This window comes from Epinephelus lanceolatus, chromosome 9, assembly GCF_041903045.1.
Source record: "Epinephelus lanceolatus isolate andai-2023 chromosome 9, ASM4190304v1, whole genome shotgun sequence".
NCBI lineage: Eukaryota > Metazoa > Chordata > Actinopteri > Perciformes > Serranidae > Epinephelus > Epinephelus lanceolatus.
Window position 1 is genome coordinate 28,300,024 of NC_135742.1, and position 22,937 is coordinate 28,322,960.

The 22,937-nt window shown below is 43.0% G+C and overlaps 1 protein-coding gene and 1 long non-coding RNA gene across 2 annotated transcripts; one reads left to right on the forward strand and one right to left on the reverse strand.

The window, feature by feature from the left end:
- Positions 1-1,667: 1,667 nt before the first annotated feature.
- On the reverse strand, positions 1,668-11,142 carry LOC144464285 (uncharacterized). Its single transcript, XR_013492035.1, has 2 exons — positions 9,238-11,142; positions 1,668-3,541 (listed from the first exon to the last, which is right to left on the reverse strand). It is a non-coding gene; the product is annotated as an uncharacterized LOC144464285 (long non-coding RNA).
- A 202-nt stretch (positions 11,143-11,344) lies between these two features.
- Positions 11,345-19,729, forward strand: nr2f1a (nuclear receptor subfamily 2, group F, member 1a). The gene is made up of 3 exons (XM_033618830.2): positions 11,345-12,693; positions 14,083-14,610; positions 18,504-19,729. Exons 1-3 carry the CDS (start codon positions 12,261-12,263, stop codon positions 18,776-18,778), a joined length of 1,236 nt encoding a protein of 411 aa, XP_033474721.1. The 5' UTR covers positions 11,345-12,260; the 3' UTR covers positions 18,779-19,729.
- The last annotated feature ends 3,208 nt before the right edge of the window (positions 19,730-22,937 follow it).

A 22,937-nucleotide genomic window follows, 5' to 3' on the forward strand; every position in this document is an offset into this window, starting at 1 on the left:
TGTTGTGCAGACGTGTCCTAATTCAGCGATGTCAGTACAACCCTTCAACCTTAGAGTAGTGTGGTAAGGCCTTGCCATAGATCACAGTGGTTAACAGTTAGCTGTTCCTGCAGGTGTATAGGGAATGGCAGTAACTGCTTCCATTACTGGAGAGAATGGCCCAACTCCCACAGCCCCCTCCAGACAGCGCTGTCATTACCCATCCATTGTGAGGCCTGAGAGGGAGCTGTAAGTACGGCAGACTTATGGCTTTGTTAGAGTGACTGGATGGTCTCCTCTGTCTCAGCACAGGATAAGGAGGGACGGTGGTATGGAAGGATAGCCAGATAGAGTGATAGAGATGGAGGATGAGGATGAATCGAACACTCCCCGATACCCCACCACTGCCGCTCCCCGATGTGCTCGTGAGTAGAGTGCAGGCTGGAGGGTGGGGAGGGTTATTTGGTGCTATTTTTACAAGAAACGGGTTGATTTGTCTTAGGCCATTACCGTCTATTACAGCTGCGAGTCTTGGGGAAAAGGTGGGAAGCGGCAGACGCTGGCATTCTGCCTAAAGAGAAATCAATGAAACAAATTAATCCTTCGCAGGCTGCGGTGACACAGTAATCCATCATTCAGGGGGCGCTTTTACACACTGAATCAGGGAGCGAGGCAGGGAGGTGGAGGGATTGGGGTTTGGGGGTGGTGGTGGGGGGGGCTTGGTTGGTGGGTGAGTGTTGGTTGGGGAAGGGTGGGGGAGAGCGAAACTGAGGCTCTGGGGGACAGGGGCAGACATCCACGCTCTGGTAACACTAGGGCAACGGTGGGTGGTGGCAGGGATTCAAGTGGCTCTGAGCCCTTCCTTTACATCCTTGAGCTGCCTGTGGACATACAGAGCAGGAGGAGGAGGAAAGGGACGTAAACACAATCAGCTGAACTGCACCATGGACATGGCCATGATTACACACATACGCCTACACATATTTTCCCTGCTGCCTGTCGCTTGCTGCCTGCTTTAACCTCAACCAGGCTGATGGCTGATGGTGATGAGAGTAAGGAGAGCTTTATTATTTATTTACAGTGGACATACAGGCGGCCAACTGGTCATTAATGCGTGGACATAACTTGGGTGTGAACAAATGGAGGAACAAACAGGGGCCATGAGGGATCAGGAAGTGCCCTATGTTATTATACATATATTATAACTACTCTTTTCTTACCACTTCAGCTGCACAAGTTCCCTATATGGCATTGTGTTGTTTCAGTTTAACTGCAGGTGTGTTTGCATTGTCCTAGTGATGACATATTATTTTGCGTTGTATATCATCATAGCAACAGCCCTTGGTCTACGAGTCCCCACCCACAGTTATACACGGAACTCACTGCCCCCTTGCCTTGGAAGGCAAAACAACCCGCCATCTTACTATTCAAAGCAGAGAGCGGTATACATGCACCCAGATTAGCCATGGTGATGCGCTAGTGCACGGCCAATTAGGGCTCAGATCTATCCGTGTGATTGAGTCATGTGATCAGCTGCCCTGTGAGGAAACAGTCCTGTCCAGGCCAAGATCCATGTGAAGCAGCTGTACCCTCCGATGAATCACATAACAGCCGACATCAAATGATATCACAATTCAACCGGGAGTGAAGAGAGAGAGAGAAAAAAAAACCCCACATACGCACACATATCGAGATTGATGTGTTTTTATTAAGATCTTTGCTGTGTTGCATTGCCTTTTAGTAATATTACATCATTATGAAAGCAAGTTCAAGAGCATGATCCACTCAGCGTTACTGTATCAGCCGGCTTTGTTGGTCTCCAGGCTCCTTTGTGGCACTGTGGCTGCTCTGCTGACGTTCATCGATGGTGACTGTGTGTGTGTGTTTTTACAGCAGTGACTTGTAGCTAGAGCTCTGATGGAGGGTGGTGATGCTTAGGAAGCCGGGGTCACTCCATGGAAAAAAAGAAAGTTAATACAGAAACACAACAGGCAGAACCATTATTTGCCGTGTCATTGTAATAGAGGGTGCCACTTACCTTAACCAGCTTCCCAAAGAGGAATACCAATAGCCCCCCTTTTTTCCCCCTAAAGACACAGGTGGTAGCATTCTGTGGAACGGCATGTTAGAAAATCAGAGAAAATAGTGGGTGGAGGAAAAAAGGAGGAGGGGGGTGGGTGAGTGAATGTGCTGGGAGGAGAGAGGAGGGAGGGAGCGGCTGAGATTGGGCAGGGTGGTGCAGCCGAGAGGAAGGGTAAAGGGAGCAAGAGTGGTCAGAGTGGAGAGAAAGCGAACGGGGAGGGAGGGTGGGAAGGGGAAGAAGTGAAAGGATGGAAAAATGTGGGGATATTGCAGCAGAGCGGATGGTGTGAGGGAGGCAGAGTGAGAAATGTTGCCGGAAATGCTAGAGCCAGCAGCGTGTGTAAAAAACCACACTGCAACATTTCTCATCCTTGACATCACTGACAAGCTTTCCAAACACACACAGTGTGCTTTCAAAGTGCACGCTTGTAATATCCAAATCTTTTAACACAGCTTCTCCTCTAAGATCATACTCTTTTTGTTTTCTCTCCTACTGTAAACAAGGCAGATGTCGGGGATATTAAATTAAACCGATGTTGTAATTCTTAATTTGAAGGGTGTGTGCTTTATAAGATTCCCACAGCAAATTCAATAAAACATGCTTGTGTGTAATGAGAACTTTCTCTGACTCTCTCTCTAAGTCGTGGAGGAGACATACTGAGAGGAGTGAAGGGGTGAGGAATGACGGATATGAGGAGAGGGGAGGAGGAGGACAGAAGATTGTTGTGGAATGTTTGCAGTTCTGGCCAGAACTCGACCATCTCATTTGTCAGGGCTTGACCCCAACGGTGGGGTCAAAGGTCAAGGGAACATCTGAGGGGAAACTGACTCGGCTATCACACACACACACACACACACACACACACAGAGTCAAGTAAACACACAAACGTGTGAGAGTGTCTCTCCTTCGCGTTCCTTCTCACACATAACTCAAGCTCATGTGCAGTACATCTGTATATATCATCATTAATATCCATCCTAGTCTTATTTGTTTTATTAATACTGAGTGTTATGTTGACCTCTAGCTATGAAAAGATCAGCTGCCAGTTTCCCAAAAAACACACTATGGTCTTTTTCCAAAACAAATCACTGAGAAAGAATTTGAGTTCCAGGATGCTTGGATTCATTTCGGAGTTGAAAAAGCTTGGGATAGCACTTGATAAACACACACTCCAGTAATTCACTGAATTAAAAGAAACAAAATCTGAACTGAGCAATAAAATTCAGAGGAATCTACCCTGAGAGTGACTATTCATTTACACTTAATGTTATATTCACCACATATATGATCAAGTACAATAAGGCCTGTCAGTGCAGGGCTGTCACGTTAAGTGAGCCCGACGCTCTTGCTAAGCAGTACCGTCACTGTCCTATAATCAAACAGCACTCTCCATAAATTACATCTCATCCCCGTGTCAGTCCTTGCACCACACCGACACGTCCCGCTGTGTTTCCGAATGCCTGGCTGCCATGTCGCTTTCTGCCTGCGAGGAGACACAACACAAACTCCGTTACAAAAGGGCAAGGTTAGCTCCACTGAATCACTCAAACTCTATGCTTCAAGTTTCAGATTAAAGGGAGGGTGTAAAGCAGGCAGTGACAGTGCCGGTTGCCATCACTGGACACCTGTGAGTCACATGACATTAAGACAATGGCTGACAGAAGCCACACCTTGCAGGCTGAAATAATAGATTGAGATTTTTTTTAATATATGTGCAGAGACTAGCACACACGTACAGCACTGTATCTACGGCTGCTCTCCTCTGTACCCCCTGTTAGGAAACAAATTGTCCATTTTTGTGCTTTAAAATTCAGCCCATCTCCTTTTTCTGCTCTTAAAAAGCAGACAGGTAGCACAGCGGCTGATATTCCTGGCTTTTCAGATGGATCTTAAATCTTACACCTTTGTCATTCTTTGGCCGGAGACATCAAACAGGTGCTATGAATAATTTATCTTAAGAGTTTCACATTGATAAGGTCACAATCTGCCAGGTCTGGACACTAAACACAGGCCACCTTCACACCTTCGCTTCACTGTCTTTTTACACACATGTGCCCACACATGCAAACACCAGACACACACCTTTCAGATGAAAATACACAAAATGTCAAGAGAGTTTTTGTCCATGTGTGTGGGTTTGTGTGAGAAAGTGGGGGATATTTTTTGGTTTTAAATGTTTTTATTATTGTTTTTTAATAATAAATGTGGGATGTATTACAACACTAATCTGTGATGTGTTTTACCATTATAATATTCCACTTGTTTAGGAGAGTTTAAATGAAAGTAAGACTTTGATTGCAGCTTCGTGTCCCTATATTCATGTATGGCACATGACATTTTTGGTTGCCAAATGTAAATAAATAAATACGTGTTTCGCTCAAACTGCCTCTGAGAGTTTGTGGGGAAATTATTTTCTGTTTTCACTGTGCTGATGTAAACTAGACTGCATCAGTGTGCTCAGTCATTCTCAGCTCCAGCATGCTGATGGTTCAGCTACACTACATTTCTAATTAAGCCCCTGCTGTGTGTTGGTTTTTGGAGGGTGTGTGATGGAGAAAAAAAATAATGTAGCGCTGATGTGATGCCACTCATTTGGTTACAAACCAACAAGTTAAACAACCAAACAAGTTAAACCAAAAAGGGGGGGGGGGGGGCAAACTCTGACCCAGTGTCAGCATCCATAACCAGGCATCATAACCATCAGTGTAAACAACAATCTGCCACCAAAAGAGAAACACAGCTAATTTGTTGTCCTTGCTCAGCTTTGCTCAGTTTAGTATTGTGTTTGATGTGAATTTACTCACCATAAATATTTATGCCAGCATAAAAAGGTGGGTAAACTCTTTTTAAATGAGTCCACTATCCACTACTACAGTGACAGGACACTATGTCATCTTTTTTTTTTTTTTGTCTCCCCCCTTGAAAGCGCACAGGGAGTCACTCCTCTGCTGCGTTGACCCCCCCGCCTCCTCTTCCTCTCTCCTCCTCTGCCTTGTTCGCTCCCCTAATAATCGCAATACTTCTTAAAAATTGTTTTGCACTCCTCTGTGTCGGAGGGTAATCTCGCTCTTTTGTCGCTGAGCTATATTTCTACTGTGTGTTGTCGGATAATGTGAGGATGGGATGAAAGGTAATCTGCGTGCAGAATTCCTAAAGCTCCCTTATCCTTGTTGAATTTCTCAAGAATTCCACCTTTGCCCTCCGGTTTTCCTGAAATAAATTACTTTAAGGGGTGAGATGCCTTCATGCACCCCCGTTTGGGTCCCGGTTTTCGTGTTGCCTCCTTTTAAACGCAGTCAAACAGGTATTATGTCTTATTTTTAATTCACTTGATTCCTGCAGGCTGCGCCGCTCCCTGGATATTTCACACACGCACTTTGGGGAATAGGAATAAATGATTTTCCACAAATTTGCGAAAAAAAAAACAGAAAGCACAGTATTAAAATTGTGTTGTGTTGACCATTTGTGATTACAATGCTGCGTTAAGGTGACACAGTGATATAAACCACCGGCCACTGATAAGATGTTTTCCCCTGTCAGTTAATTTTCTGTTCTGCTTAGTTTACTCTGTGTGTTTCGGCTTAGCTGCTGATTGATATACGCTGGGCTTCCCTTCACAGTGGATCCCTCAGAAGTACACACGCTGCTGAAAATCTGTTTCCCTTCATCTAGCTTCTGGTACTTAAAGTCTGGTTTTTTGGTGTACTACAAAATTACAGTGTTTGCACTGTGGAACCACGAGGGTTTGGGTGCTAATGGATTTATAATCTCCGTCTCTGGGACCATCCAAAGTAATTAGCACATGGGCTCTAAAGAAATGATGGTTAGTGAGCAATAAAGCCATTGCCCATAGCTTAAACTGACAGTCCCTCTAACTTAACTCCAACCTCAAGCCTAATTGGGAAAGTCATTGCAGTTATTGTCCTCAATTATAGTCTGGGATGCAAAAACACCCTGGAAAGGGAGACTTTCATTCATCACGTCTAAAAGTGAAGGATCTCAAATCTCTGGAGACGCGAGGCCATATTAAAAATAATGAGGAAATAAACAATAATATCTACATACAAACTAGGATGAGTCACATTGTGGGGTAATGCAATTTTACAGTCCAACAGAAGTCATTTTAGGGCAAAAAGATAACTTTAAAAAAACACTATTATGATGATATAACAGAAATTAACAGGGTGATTATAACACAAATGAAGTTATATCCACTCTGAATACACACATTATTGTTTGCATCTGACTGGTGTGTAAACTTCCCCTCTTTTTCAGAGACACTTTTTCAGTTTGCAGTAATAATTAATAGCCATGCTATTTTGTGGAAGCTTGTTGCCTGCTTAAACGCGTCGCTCTTAAATGGCTGTGTAGCCCATAGGCTCAACGATATTTCCACTATTTCTCACGAATGGCCTTTCCATTAAGAGCGATTAGATTATGTCTATTGAAAGTTGCTGATCCATAGAAAAAAAGCCAGCGGATAAAAGGCGATTTCAAGTGACCTTCTCGTCCCTTTCACACCAATCTGAGCCCCCAGAATAATTTGGGGATCAGATTTGGACAAAAAGGAGCACCCCCCTCTCCCACCCACGCACACACACACACACACACACCCTCACCCCCCTCCTCCCTTTTCAACACACAACCACTCAAAGCAACAAAACCTCCAATTCAAACATGAGAATAAATTAATTTTTTTGTAAATTAGGACTTTTAAAAATGTGACAGTGTTAGTGTTTGTTCAGCATTTTACGCACGGTGAAAATCTGCCTTTTCCTCCTTTTATTTCCCAAGTGCCATTTTGTACGCACAGCTATAGAGGTGTTGACAAAAGTTATACTAACTTCACTGAAGCAACTAGGTAGTCACACGTCAAAATCACTGCTGTGTCAAACAGGTCAATGGTCTTATCACATTTTCTATTTGACGATTTTAGCGTTAATTTTTAAAAAATAAAAATAAATAAATTCGCCCAGCATAAATCAATATGTCACTGCAGTGTTACAGCTGCCATAAAGAAAACAAATAACCCGGAAGCCCATTTGCAAAAGCAAATTGCACTCAAAACATATCGTTAAAAGATGGACAATAGATTAAAACATGCATTGTCTTGATGTATTGTACATGTGACATCTATGCTGTAAAATAGTGTGCATCTTGTTTTGTTTTAATGCATGTAAAACAGATTGCCCTAATGTTAGAGAGCTCATATGCAAACAAAACAAAAATATTCTATAAATTGCCACCTCTTCTAAATAACAAGTGAAACCGTGTAATGCCATTCTCAGCAGCGCCTGAGTGTTTACTCACTAAATCTTAAGTCACTTCATTATTAATGACAAAAACTTCCAAGTTCCCCCTTATTACACAGAAGCAGAGTCCAACAAGTGAAAAGTTTATTTGGAGGTTTGGAGCTGCATCTTATAACCACATGTGCTCAATTTGACCATTAATCAGTGTCTATTATTCAAACGAACAAGGCAGGACCCAACATGGAGACGTGAGACGATGCTCGAGGTGTCCATCACTTTATTCGTTTTGCTTGTTTAATCGCTTTTAATGTTGTGTGCAGACGTTACAGTCGCAGGGATCAGCATCAGATGGATGTGGCCCTCTGACCCGGCGTCCAGAAACAGAACACTGGTGTGCACACAGGAGGCGTTTGGAGCAGAGGCCCCCTGGAAAAGCGAGTGAACCTCTTAGCTCATACAATGTCTTTTTGGGGCTATATGCTGTGGTTGTAACTCTGCTGTGCGTACACACAGTCGATAGTAAACACCCCCTCGATCATTTCTAAATATCTGCGTCGTTTTGCATCCTTTTAAATGCTCTAAAACGCGTTGTCATCGTCATGTGTTGTTTTATTGGAGGGCCTTGCACTTGTGACCTCAGTGTTTTCCCAACTGATAGTGCTGCTTGTTGGTTTCAGCTGCACTCAAGCTCCATTTTGTGAGCTTTACAACGTCTTACTGTATCTGTGTAAAAAGGGGCATCAGTTATTGATCAGATTTGGCAGAACTATAAATTTTAACCAGTAAGGTCGTTTGACAAAACTATCATACAGGGGAGAAATGAAAAAGAAATAGATAGTATGTGGATCATAATTATTCAATTTTGATTCAAATTGAAAAAAGTCAGATTGAATTTAAATATCCCAACATCACTAATTATCTGTTGCAAAGCAAGGCACTAGATTACAGTAAGACGGCTGCTAATGCGCAACAGCATCCATTACCTGAAAGACATGTTTAATAATAATCTGATTATGTAATTCTTTACATGTTTCAATAATTTAACAGATTACAAAGACGTGCGTATTTTGCTGCCCAAATAAGAAAAGCTGGGACACTCAGAGATTTGGAGATGAAAAATAAATGTAACTTGGCTCACGTGAAATGATTAGTGAGCATGAACTTCCTGCACCCATGAGACACTGAAGTTAAATGTTATTATGTAAGGCTATTTTTACAAAGCTTGATTGACGTGCAGTTTGTCCTGGAATAAGTGAACCTGCCCTACATTGCTACATCATTTATTTTATATCACTTTTCATTACAGTCCCTTTACATCAATAATGCTGCTTTGATAGATCACACTGTGTGTCATCTTACGTGTCTTCGCTGCAGTCTTTTCTCACACATGCTAAGTTCTTAAACGTTCCGGAGATTATTTTTTTTGCGCCAATCTATAATATTTGCATCTGACTGTATTGGGACTGAACTGGGACTTGGGAAACAGCGTAAAAGATGGGCACCGGCTGGTCTCCTTGATCAGCCTTTTAATCCGGTGACACTATCGCTGAGACAAACAGCCTGCTATCGATCTTTTCATTATGTGTTCAAACAACAAATAGCCTTGCAGGTGAGGTGCACGCGACGTGCAGCAAAAAAAAAAAACGCTCCCATGTCCAGCGGTGCCACAACCAGCCTGTAATAACTACCATCCGATGTACAAATCGGTGAGGACGGCTGCAAAGCGGGGGAACGAGTCTCATAATCGGCGGTAAAGTGCAGAAAAGACGCGACTGTCCACTAGTTAAAAAGTTGTGACTCTGACACCGCGGGTCGGCTGCATGGTCTGAAGTTAACGGTCATGTGGCTTGACACAGAGAATTTCGCCTTCCTTGCAGAGCCATGCGTGCGTAACGTAGGAGAAGTGCGAAATAAATATTGTACTTGCCTTTATCGGTGGCTGGTTTTATCCAGGTAGAACGCTGCTCCTCCACTGCTAACCGCCGTCGCTGGTGCTTCTTCTTTTAATGTCCTGCTGTCCACTTTCTCCTTTTTCTCTCGCCGTTTCCCAGCTTTCTATTAGAGCCCCTACCCTGCTCCCATTCGCTGTCCCTCTCACTCTCCTCTCCTCTTCTCCTGCGGAGCCCCCTTTCCAATCTGTGGAGTTAAATCTTAATGATACACTTACAGAAAAAAATTCTTTGTCCGATTTAATCTTATTGGTTTCACCTTTTCAAAGAGCTGGAGATATGGCCGGGGAGTTTCAGTGGAGTGTCCGAGACAGGGACGGGAGAGAGAGCTCTCTTGTTGAATACTTAAAAAACAACCCATCCCTCCTATGCGTTTCCAAAGGAGGCACTTGCATATTTACGCTCCGTTATATCTGCTAATATCTTTGTGTGGTTAAAGACCTGTGCACAGTAACTTAGTTTATTTGTATTAAGTAAGAATTTGATGTTTTATAAATGGTTATTCTTTTGCAACATGGTGTATTATCATGTTTTTGGAGATAATTTACGCACATCTTTTTGACTTTATGTCCCATCTTAACCACATGTTATCAAAGCACTAGTGCACTTTTGGGACTATTATAATATTTTTGTAATATAATCTGTATTTATTATTATTCTTTCAAAGTTTTTTTCTCCGTTTTACATCCTTATAATAAAAAGATCACACTTTTGAGAAAGTCAAAAAAGACGAGAGGAACCGGCACGCAAAATTGGGCTTCATTTTATTTTTAAAACCAACTTTTAAGTTTAAAAAATTCATGTTTGATGACTTGTGCATGCATTAATATGAGGTTGTAATTGTACAATGTACGCTAGATGGCAGCGCGATCCAGACATTTTTGAGTTGGAGAGGTAGTAAGCCTGCAAAAACCCTGATACAAAAAAGCCGGAATCCCCATGCAAATTCCCAGCAACTTCACATGATTTTGAATTACTGTCATTATTAAGACATAATGTGACACCAGCTCAGTGATTGTGGAGACTATAGGACCTCGGTAATTATTGAATATTGCTTATTGCTCCGTCTAATTTTAGAGATTTTCGGCCGCTGGCACGGCATCACGTTTGTATAACACACTGTCTTTTATGCATCATTCTCCCCATTGACATTTTCCTCCCTTTATAAGATCGTTTTAACTAAATTGTAAGTTTTAATCAGCGAGACTGTGCCGATTACAGACGAGGATGTACCGCAATGCGCATGCCAAAGACAAAACAACGTGTGGAAATATAAATCCGCCTCAAACCAATAATGACATCCGTTAATTTTATAATAAAGATACGAGTCCAAGACAAACCATTTTGAAACTTTGGGGAATTTCTGAGCCAGTCCCCCTTTCGCCGCTGCGCACAGTTTTTGGTTTATTTGTCGTGCGTAAAAGCTTTGTCCCCCCTTGCCTTTACCCCGCTTTTTCTGCTATTCTATTCAGGGTTTCTTCCTCTTTTTGGTGACAATAGACGGCCCATACTAATCAGGTTTCAAAGTAAATAGCAGCGCGGGGCGAGCTCAATGTAAATTGTGCCTGTCAGAGCCCCCCAGCCCCTCCAGCCGTAGATTGCAACACTGCAAAAAATATCCAGTCCCAGACATCAGTCAGTTCAGTGTTGAGTCTGGAAATCTTGGATTTACCAGAACAGCAGACTGGATCTTCCACCGGAGCGAGATGCTTCCACTTGTTTCCAATGCCAATCGACCTACCACTGACATCGATTGTTAATTTCCAAAAGAATCTCCCTGTATACTCTGCTTTATTTCATGATATTGACTCCTAAATATTCTACAAAGGACTCGGGCTGCGATTAGACACAAGCGGGATTCTATAAACTGCACTTGCGTTTTTTTCTACTGTGTTTGGAGAAAATATATATAACATTTCAAGATTTGAGCACAAGACCCGCTGACTTACCGAGATGGACATTTTTTGCAGTGAATGAACGGAGGGGGACTCTAACCAATGGAGAGAAAGAGAGGGCTTGGCTATAACCTTAGCCTCCCATTTTCTCTCTCTCCCTATCTCCCCCCTCTCCTCCTCTCCTCCTCCTCTATGCAGGGCTCTGGCCAGTCAGTCGCCTTTGATTATCAGTCTCCAGCAGCCCCTCTCTTGGCTCCTTGACATGAGCACCATATAAGGCGCAGCGATCTCCATAGAAACGTGTCAGTTTCAATAGTAGTGTCAAAGTTCACTATATACAGACATTCGCGCAGATCCCCCGTTTCGGAAACATTGCTCTGCTGGTCCTCCCGTTTAAGCGCATTCATTTTTGGGTCTCTCCTTCTTCTTGCATATTCTATTAGTTGTTGGTGTTGGTCTTCTTTTTTATCTTTTCTCTTCGTATCTCCATTCCTCCTGCTGGAGAGAGGTGAAACTATACATGGGCACTCCATTCGGCGACGCGGTTTTCTTTCGCTGCTGGGCGAGATGATGAGGTTTATTTAAGAATATAGATGTAAAAATCCGGCTCTTCAGTTTTTCCTCCCCTCCTATACGGCGAAGACGGGAGTGTAAAGGAGCAAGGGGAAGAAAAGAGAAAGGAATTTATCTCCGCAGCACTTTGGATCGCGTGTCTTTCCAGCAAAAGGTTTTTTTTTTACTCGCTCCTGCGTCCATGTGAATCGCTCCTGCCTTTCCTTTGTGGCTATTTTATATCAAACTGCAATTTGTTACGACTGGACTCTGGTTTTCCTACAAGATTAGGGATTCCTGAATGGCTGACTGCAATTTACCTTGGAACTGGCCTCCCGATACTTGCATATCCTGATCGGGTGCCTATTCAATCGCCCTGTATTTTGAATGTATTGATCGCGTTGTACTCTCCTTCTTACCCCATATGAGATTGCGTGCTCCTATTTGACTTTGCACTGCCCCGTCTTTTTGAGATCTCATTTTTTTCCTCTTCAACGCTTCATAAACACCGGCGATCATTTCGCTTTATAGCACTTTCAGGGGCCGAGATATGGCAATGGTAGTTAGCGTCTGGCGAGATCCGCAGGAAGACGTGGCCGGAGGACCTCCGAGCGGCCCCAACCCAGCAGCGCAGCCGGCGAGGGAGCAGCAGCAGGCGGCGTCGGCGGCGCCGCACACTCCGCAGACCCCCAGTCAGCCGGGACCGCCGTCCACACCGGGAACTGCTGGGGACAAGGGGAGTCAAAATTCTGGACAGAGTCAGCAGCATATTGAATGTGTGGTTTGCGGAGACAAATCGAGCGGCAAACACTATGGCCAGTTCACCTGCGAGGGATGCAAAAGTTTCTTCAAGAGGAGTGTACGGAGGAACTTAACATACTCATGTCGTGCCAATAGGAACTGTCCCATTGACCAGCACCACCGAAATCAGTGCCAATACTGCCGGCTGAAGAAGTGTTTAAAAGTGGGAATGCGGCGGGAAGGTGAATATATATTTTTAAAGCCACTCATGATTACGCATCCTAGTAGCAGACGAACAGGGCTGCCATGTTGCATTAAGGTCACAGGCATATGGCTGGGCATACTGCAGTCTCCATCCATGTTTTTTGGGGATGTTTGCATGAATGATTAGTCTTTTTGCCTATGTAAGAGAGGGTAAAAGGCCAGTGCAGCCACAGCAGCTATGCTTGTGAATGCAGGTCGCCTGAACAAAGCGGCTCGTCTAGCTGACCCTTTTATTTAGTCTTTCTTGCAGTCTAAATTCTACTATTATCAAGCAAAAGCATTCGGTCCAACAGGCCCTTTTTACGTATAGGTTTTAGAGCAGAAGAGGGCTTGTGTGGATGTGAGTGTGTGTGTGCCTGTATGTATGTCTGTCTGTCTGTCCTCTGTGTGTGTGTATGTGTGTGTGTGGGAGAGTGTGTGTACAGTGTGCAGGGCTAATAGTCCCTTCTGTAACTATATGTGCAGTTTACTAATTTATAATTGTACAGTGGGGTTTGTAAGCAGTGTGTGTGAATGTAAAATCAACACACTACAAGCCCACGTCTCTCTCGAGCTCCGTATGCTGACTAGACAGCTCAGACACACTGAATAATGCCGCTGAAGTTGTTCATGGCTCATTGTTTTGCCTGGTGCATTACAGGCCGTGTAACTTTCCTCTCTATGTCAAGTGTTTTATTCCAATTCATGCAAACATCCCTCAATTAAAATCTGCTATTTGCAGTGCAAACAACGAGCCCATGTATAATGTAGCCTGAGTTGCATTAATATTTTATTTTTAATAATAAACAATAGCAGAATTCCTTTTATTCCCAGCTGTCCTTTTGATGTGGCTAAAATGTGTAAACATTATTGCATTTACCCGTAATTATCGATCATATTTGTAATATGTTTGGCCACAATGAGTAATTATTAATATAAACAATACCCCACGTACATATAAGGGTAAAGTAATATAAGTAGGCTGCTGTGTGCAATATGCCTTGAAATAGTCACAATAGTAAATTTGGTAAATGTACTTTTGTAGAGCAGAAAATGTGTGTTTATGCTTTATAAAAGTGATTTTCATTTTGCATACAGCTCATGTAGCGTGCAACCCTAAATACAAATGCAAACAGTGTGAAGGTTGAGGGACACAGCACATCTGTTTTGATGAGATGTTTATGCTGTCGATATAATAATTTGCTCTTACAAACGGCATACACTAGTCAATATGTTTTGAAAGGCGTGCTGAATTTAGATTTCAGTGCATGCCGTTTTTAGTAAGGAGAAACACACTAGCTGCAGCTTGCTTTACGCTTGTACTACTTATGAACAATGTTTATCAGTCCTGGATGCACATTTCCTCTTTTTCTCTTTCTTTTTGTCAGCGGTTCAGCGAGGACGAATGCCTCCAACTCAGCCCAACCCAGGCCAGTACGCGCTGACGAACGGGGACCCTCTGAATGGCCATTGCTATCTGTCCGGATACATCTCGTTATTGCTGCGGGCCGAGCCTTACCCGACGTCCCGGTACGGGAGCCAGTGCATGCAGCCCAACAATATCATGGGCATCGAGAACATCTGCGAGCTGGCGGCTCGGTTGCTCTTCAGCGCCGTGGAGTGGGCGAGAAACATCCCTTTCTTTCCCGACCTGCAGATCACCGACCAGGTGTCCCTTCTCAGGCTGACGTGGAGCGAGTTGTTTGTGCTTAACGCGGCCCAGTGCTCCATGCCTCTGCATGTGGCCCCTCTGCTCGCCGCGGCGGGCCTCCACGCCTCCCCGATGTCCGCGGACCGCGTCGTGGCTTTCATGGATCACATCCGGATCTTCCAGGAGCAAGTGGAGAAGCTTAAGACCCTGCACGTAGACTCGGCAGAGTACAGCTGCCTCAAGGCCATCGTGCTTTTTACATCAGGTGGGTGTCCGACATGTCACAGAGGAACACGTCTATAATCAAATGAGGCCTAGTTGCAGTAATGTTACTGGGAGCGAGGCTCGCAGGGCGAAACACTGTGGCATCAGGAATATGGCTGTCAAGTATAGGCTGGTCACAAATCTGAGTTTACGAGATGTTTGTGTTGCCGATGGAATAGCTATTTTGTCAACAGCTTGCTACATATCCACTTACATGCATTCCCATGTCAGTTGTAGCCGCAGCATAAGACGTGTAAACAAATCCAGATTGAGTGAGCGCATCAAGTTTTTGCAGTGTACCTCTCAGTTCAATGCGCTTTAAATCGGATGTAATTGACAATATCATACATGTAAATATTTTAAAATTGTTGAGTTTAAACTTTTGGGAACACGTCTGAGCCGAGAGCGAGACTGTATGTTCGCGTCCATAAATTTTGGAACAGGTGTCAAACAATCGAGCGTAAAGAAGAAATAGTCTATCACTGGGTGATATATGACAGCTGATGCATTTATGACTGTTGGTGCATGCTTTTATCCTTGTTTTGCGCGCACAAACACATGTCTTGGGGGGCAGGAAATAATCCTTAGCAGGCTGAGATCAAAAAAGCTGATGGAAGTTGACTCATATGTCAGTGCATCGCTTCTGTAGGACTCAGAGCAGCACTGCTGTATAGATTGTTTGTAGATTAATCCGAGCTGACCTATTAATTTTCCAACTTATTGAGGATAGTTGCTCTTGTCGCGCACGCTTTGAAAAGTCATCAGCAGCAATTTCCAAAAGTAACCTACATTGTTGATAGCTTAATTGATGGCTGACTGGGGCAAGGTCCTAAAGGTCCTCATTTACTCTCGGTGCGTAATTTAGATGCTATTTTGGAGTTGCTTGTGTACGCTTGGTGCCATTAGGCCTGTTATGTCAAGGGAGTCTGGTGATGATTGGAAGGAAAAGGGAAGTCTAAAACTCACTCACAGGCCCCAAACTACCTCAGGACTTACCTCAAAGATTTGACCTCATTGTCTCGTATTTGGCCCATTACAAAATTATGTAACATAGTTATACATATCCTATAATTGGGCATGTTTGTGATAAAATATTCAGTTTTGCTGTAGTTTTCAGATTTAGAGTTATATTGAAATAATTCACACTTTCAATATCCCTAGAAAGCGTCATAACTCCATCTTATATTTAGAGGTTACACTTGTCCTCGAGCACATTTCAGTAATTATTGTTTATTATTTACTTAACGTCACAGGGATGCACAGCTGCATATACATTATTTTTAACTATTTTTTTTTTACATTATATTATAGCATATTATATTATGTCATATTTTTTAAATTATATAATATTATTGATTAATTCTGCAACACTATATTGAAACGTTATATAGTGTGTTTAAAGTAATAATAAGCTGTGCAATCTAAATTATCCAAACTTTGAGTGATAACCAAACTTGTAAATAGGAACTCAGACATTGTATTCTAAGATACTAAACCACCTTCAGGATACAGTTTTCCTTTTTTGGCGGATACAGTATTACCATATAGCTTTTCCTTCAGTTAGAAAACTTTTTATTTTTCTATATTTTTAGTTTCAAGGGCCATAATAGCTACTTTTCAGTTTTGAGGTTTGGCAACTAGTTTAATTTGACACGCCACATTCTGAAGGCACACCGAGAGGTAAATATAGGTTTTAACACAAATAAATACTCACTTTGCCTCAGTTACCATACTTAAGTGATGTGACATCCTGTTAGATTCCCTTTCCCGTGTGCACTGACACGTTTGGCCATATTTTCCTATTGCACGGCGTTGCAGTAATTCACCCCAGATTACCCAGAGAAACTTCATACACACATTAACATCCTCCATGTTTTCTAACAGATCATTTAGTTAGGTTGATAGGCTACAACTGGTGCTGGCTATAACAAGTCATGTGGCACTTTGCCAAGACCAGCGTGGATTGTTTGCCTTTAATAACACCAGACTTGTCAGTATTTGATGCATAAATAATGGTGGCCAGGCTACACTATTTCACCACAGTTCAGGATCATTGTCTTACATTAAGGCCTCATCCACGTGTGCACGCTGCAGTGTGTGTGCCTTTGCCTAACCTACCACAGAAATAGTCGTTTGCGAATCTGGAAGCTATCTGCTCCCATGTCTCAGTCTATTGAGGTAGTGGGGTGCAGGGTTGCAGGCAGGCCCTAATGGAGAACTATGGGCTGTCTTTGACCAGCTTTCTCTTGACGCATACGCTCAACTGCAGCCTGTTTCCTGCGATGCTTCCAACACTCACTTGTATCGCTGCGTTTAAGTATTATATTTTACCAGAAATTCCCAAATGTAATTAATTTCCATCATATTGATTGCTGTAGATTTTTAAAAGGGACACTCAGCGTTAATCCAAGGGGATTTGCATACATGGGGCTCTGACCGGCCGGACTAAGGTCACAGTAAATCACCCCGAGATCTCAGCGTTGCCCCCCGGGTTCATAAGGTTATTGTGTCTGGCCATAGTGAGTTATAGCACCGAGGAATCACGAATAGGCTTAAAAGCCTCTGTCCGGTGTTTAATGTATTAGTGCTTGAAAACTAAAGCTGTCTTCCCTGTGTAGTTTCTACCAAAGCACAGCTCAATACAGATTCTTTTGAGGACAGCCTAGACTCCATGTGGGACCATATATGCCAGCGGTTATGCTGCTTTGCGTTTACAGCAGTTTATAGAACACGCATGCTCGGCTTGTGTGAAAGAAAAAAAACCTCTCCCTCTTTATAACAGGCTAAAACAACGTACGACACTAACAAGCCTTATATGCTTTTGTCTATACTGAAGCGTGGCTGCACAGGGCTGCACAATCCACCAGTGAGCACCAAAACGCACGCCTCGCCTGCGTTGCTGCACAGGCTCATTTTCTGACATTTTATGTCGCTTCTGCGTGACTATTGACTTCACCTCCTCTAATAAATTTGATTGCTTCCAGCGGCCTGTCTATAGGCTCCATCGGAAAACAGGCCAAGAGTGGTCTATGGAGAGAAGAGCGGCGAAATGACTTAACAGCTTACTGCAGAGTAATTAGGTCACATTACATCCAGTGTAATTTCAGATTCATCAGTGCCGTTTATGTTTCCTTATACTTGAATCCCCAGAGTCCAGACAACAAGAGCAGCGGCCTTTAGGCCTATACCCTACCTTTCGCCTTTGCTCCATTGCCCCCCATCACTTCTTCCCCTTACACGCTAACAACACTGTTTTCATGACATTTAACTCTATATTCTTGTCGACTGTTGTGAGAGCAGCAGAGATATCCTCCACTGAGTTGTGCATCCCCTACTCCAGCAGCAAGCCCCCCTTGTTTATTCTGTATGACAGTCCCACTCGCTCAGTGTGATGTAGCATGTTTGGGCAGTGTGTTTGTTCATTCCACTTTGTCAATAACACGTAAAGGCTGATGTTGAATGATAACCAGAGTGCTTCTGCAGGACATAAATTGGGCCTGGCAAGGTGTGCACTTGCCAAAGCTGAGCCCCACGTGAGGCTAAAATTGACCATGTGCTTTTGTGTTCATATTTCGTGCAGGGAACAATCAGCGAAATTGTCAGCCATGTAGTTTGAGTTTTATATATTTAAAAATATGGGGAAAGTAATAAGTGTATTTAATGCCACAGTTTCTCTGCAAGCCTGGTGACCTGAGAGTCGGATGTGATTTAATAATATAATATTTTAATAATATATTTGCAGCTGACAGTTATTGTTTCACTTGTTTCTCGAAATGTTGACGTTTAATAGCAAAATAATGTCTGATTCAGGGACTTTTCCACAACATGTTGTACCTTGGGGTTTCAGAGACGTGACGAGCCTAACCACAGTGTTTTTTGGTGTGTGTTTCTCAGACGCTTGCGGCCTGTCGGACGCTGCTCACATCGAGAGTCTACAAGAGAAATCCCAGTGCGCCCTGGAGGAGTACGTCAGAAGCCAGTACCCGAACCAGCCCAGCCGCTTTGGGAAGCTCCTGCTGCGGCTGCCCTCTCTGCGCACCGTCTCATCGTCGGTAATCGAGCAGCTGTTCTTCGTCCGCTTGGTAGGTAAAACTCCTATTGAAACCCTCATCAGGGATATGCTATTATCCGGGAGCAGCTTCAACTGGCCTTACATGTCCATCCAATGATCCTTATATGAAAGTGGGAAAAAGAGAGGAAAAAAAGGACCAAAATTCAGCACCCCTCACCCCATCCTCCTTCAAGAAGACTATATATAGGACCTTTTCTGAGAAACTTGGAAGACATTACTTTTTTTCTGTCTTCTGGGACTGAGATGGAATACATTATGTACAGAAAAATATTGGAACTGGACTTTACACCTGTGTAAATCCACCCTCATCGTCAAGAACAATACTCTTCATTTTGTAAAATACTAGTCTTTATTTTCCTTTTTTGTAAAAAATACAAATAAAATGAAAAACATCATATGCGCAGTAAGAAAAAAAGAATCAAGACTTAGCGGGAAAATAATGTTTCCAAGCAATTATAAGAATTGTCCTGTGTCTATGTACCTCTCTGTTTTGTATTTTTTCTGGTTCTAAACCAGGGTTTCTGTGATTCTATACTAATAATTTTTTGATATAACCTTTTGCTTCTTATAATGAGTGCGATATATGTTGTCGAAGCTATGTTCTCCAAGAATTAAAATTGAAGTGAGAATTTAAAAACAGAAAAATAAAGAAATTTAGACAAATAAGAAACAGTCTAATCGCTATGACAATATCACCACTGATGGTTGAACTTTTTTTCCCAATTGATACGATGGACCTGCAACAGCAGCAAACTGACCTCCAGGACATTTTTACTGAGAGGACGTCTGGGGCGCCTTTCCCCGGGCCATGAGTGCGTGTGGAGTCGATCATCAGTCAAAGAGGAGAGACATGAAAATCAAAAGCACTTTTAATATATCATTTCAAATACATTTTGTTTGTTTCGTCTTGAAAATTTTCATTGTTTCTTGAATTTTATTGGTTGTTGCCTTCAATTTGCTTACTCCATGATGCAGCTTTTTGCAGAAGGGTCGGTTGATGAAGTTGTGTGATGGTGACTGTACTATTAAAAAAAGAAATAGGCAACAATGTCTCATTCTCAAGCATTTTCCTGGAAGCACATGTCAAAATTCTCAGGCTCATTTTATACAGTCTGAGGGAATCTGTTGTCCCCTGTGCGCTGCATGGCTCATATAAGAAAAGCGCAAGTGCAGCCTACAGTTACTGAGTCACGCTCCTGCAGTGGCTTACACTGAAACATATATAATTCTAAACACACTGTTTGCCTCTATTACACCTACCAGTGAAAACGAGGTGATACACGGTATTAAGTGGTATTTACACAATGGGTGCATACCTTACATTTTTAAAAGACCCACTGACATAACTGGCGATGCTAACACAAAGGAGGGGAGGCTATACGTGAGGAACTACAGCAGTGAGCTCTCTGCCAGCCTGTGAGCGCATTAATGTTTAATATTTTTCCCAGACAGCAAGGAAAGCCTGCGCACCACACAGAGCCACCTCTATCCTACCTCCTGTGGCTTAATCAAGGTGATTCTTCACAAACCAAACAATATTCCCTCCCCTCTTCTCCCCCCCGTTCTTAAAAACTCTGCCTTGATAGTGCATGCCTCAATATTGATGTGGGCGTCATTTGGCAAAAGGGTTAGGCCCCGCTGCAAAGCTGCTGTGATATGCGTGATCAATCTGGAAAATGTATTTTACAGCATGTAAGCCAGTCGATAGGAACACCGAGTGTGATGCATTGTGTGGGAATAGAGAGGAGGAAGGAGAGGGAGGGAGAGAAAGAGAGAGGGGGAGAGAGAAAGGAAGGGGTAGAGAAACTGTGGAGCCAGTGCAAAGACAAATGAGAAGGGGAACGTGTGAGAAGGAAAGGCAAGTGTGTGTGTGTGTGTGTGTGTGTGTGTGTGTGAGGGAGAGAGACAGAAAGAAAGAAGAGATGTGGCCTTGGTTTGCCTGATACATTCAGAATGTAATGAGTACATCGATAAGTCCTCAATGTGTTAGATGGGTTACATAGAGTTTCTGTCCTTGCATTGGTCTGTCTCTGTGCGCGCGTTTTGTCTCCATATACTCCACAAATGACACAGGAAACCCAGTTATGGACCATCACTGTCATTACAGCGTTATACTCACACCTAGAGTGGTAAAATGTGATAAATTGCGTTATGAAGAAGAAAATGGGGTTTCGGTGTGACAATTATTATATTTGCCTGTTAGCCCCCCCCCCCCCCCCCCCCCCCCCCCCCACCTCCCCCCCCTCCCTCTTCATCATCAGACGTGTTGCTTGTGTGCCATATTGCTCACATCTTCATCTGCTGACTGGCAGCGATGAGGGACAGGAGGACAGGAGCTGAACTGCATGTAGCACGTTGCAATGTCTGAATTTGATATCGCCATATTTGCTATCTGCCTTATAGGGACTTGGGGGGGAGGGGTATCCGTGCCAGCGGTTTATTTGTTTGTATTGCCTGTCTTGTTCAAAGGCTACGATATTAAAGGTATTAATTAGTTCGCGCTCGTGCTGGAATGATGCTATAGGTTGTGCTTTAGGTTGTCCTCAGATGCTCTCTCACCGGGATACAGTTTTCATTCTCATGATTAATGTCTGTTCGGGCATATTGTACCTATTAGCTCCCAATCGACCTGTCTGAAGCACTGGGTCGGTTGTCAGGCGCCTTGTTGTTGCCTACTGTACAAACATATATGTGATATTTCTCCAGGCTGGATTCGTTACTGTGGATATGATTCTCCCGGAGCTTTAGGTCAGGTGAAAGTTGCAGAATAATGATCTGGTGGGGCCTTTCCTTTCTGCTTTGCACTGGAGGCAGAATTTAACCAAAAATGAACGATACACACACATAACCAACAACCACTAAAACGCAGGCTGGAAAAAAAAAAACAGATAATTACTGAAGCTGGAATTATTTAGCGTGTTTGTCTTTAACTGGTGTGTTTTTTGGAATAATCCAGAGGATCGTTTCCTGGACGGCGAGGAAGCCTGAATGTGAGAATAAATATTTGTTCTTCAAAGGGAATGAATATGGCTTCACCATGGCCATCACAACAGTCCAGGTCGTTTTTGTTTTATGTAGCTCTGGACTAAATTGTTTGTTGGGTTATTAAACGCAGCTTTCAGCTGGTTGTCTCCGCATAATGTATTCTAAATCCCTCTAGAGTAACTATCTTTTATCCTCTTGCTGAGAGCATTCGGTTATACAATTGTTACACTACAGGCTATATAAAGCAGGAGTTCAAAAACAGATGAAATGGTGGCATGTGTTGCTAATTAACGTTTCTGTAAAAGCAATACAAGCAAACTACACGAGGACTCTAGGAAAATTGATATTTTTTATTTAGGCTGTGGAGCATTTTTTTTTGACTCTTTGAGAGGAGCTCAAATTAGTTTATTACGCAACACCTCAAATATTGAAATAATAATCTTCAAATATCAGTTATATTTATCGTAGACATTTATCATCAAATTCCACATCCTCTGCTGTAATGACAATATTATTAGTGCTTATATTTAATTAAATAAAAGCAAAGGAAAAAGTACAAATTGCAGCAGGAGAGGAGTGATTCACTGTCAGATTGGACTATAGCTGCGGTGGGTAAGGGAGATGGATATGTGGCACACTATGGGCCCCATTTGTGTCTCTGTAATTTCGGAAACTCCGGTTACCAAAGTGTTACTACGAAATGAGTTAAATAACCATTTACCTTTGTCTGGTTTCATTCATCAAACCACAAGTGGAGGACTCCTAACACGGGGGGCTATTTGTTTGCTTTACACAAGCAGCTGGGTGCGATTTCACGTTTGAGATATCTGTCTGAAAGCGAAACATTTATTATCCTAAGTTGTCAGCGAACCTATTTCTCCAAAACCCTCAGTGCAAGCCAATGGTTTTATGCAGCAGTGGAAACGTCCTATTGGCGTCACACGTCACTTCATTTCACTTATAGTAGCCTAGTTTTCCCCGGTCACATTTGACAAATACTGTTGTTTGAGACAATAACAATTTCCAAATAGCGGCTCCGCGTATGAATGGGGGGGCCCTCTGAAGTATGACACGGCTTATTTCTCATATTGTCTTGTGCGTAAAAATGATGACAACACGGGACAACAAGTGCCTCGCCGTGTCTACCACGCACCTCGCTCACACGAGCTTGCAAAATGGCTGGGAATGGCACAGCGAGGACAAATGTCCAAAATTAAATGGATTCCCGTGAGATGTTTGCGCTATATCTCAGCAAACAGCCCGAGTTTCTT

Coding starts and splice junctions, on each gene's coding strand:
- nr2f1a (XM_033618830.2), top strand. CDS start 12,261: ATGGCAATGGTAGTTAGCGTCTGGCGAGATCCGCAGGAAGACGTGGCC. Junction 12,694..14,082: donor AGTGGGAATGCGGCGGGAAG/GTGAATATATAT, acceptor TCTTTTTGTCAG/CGGTTCAGCGAGGACGAATG. Junction 14,611..18,503: donor CATCGTGCTTTTTACATCAG/GTGGGTGTCCGA, acceptor TGTGTTTCTCAG/ACGCTTGCGGCCTGTCGGAC.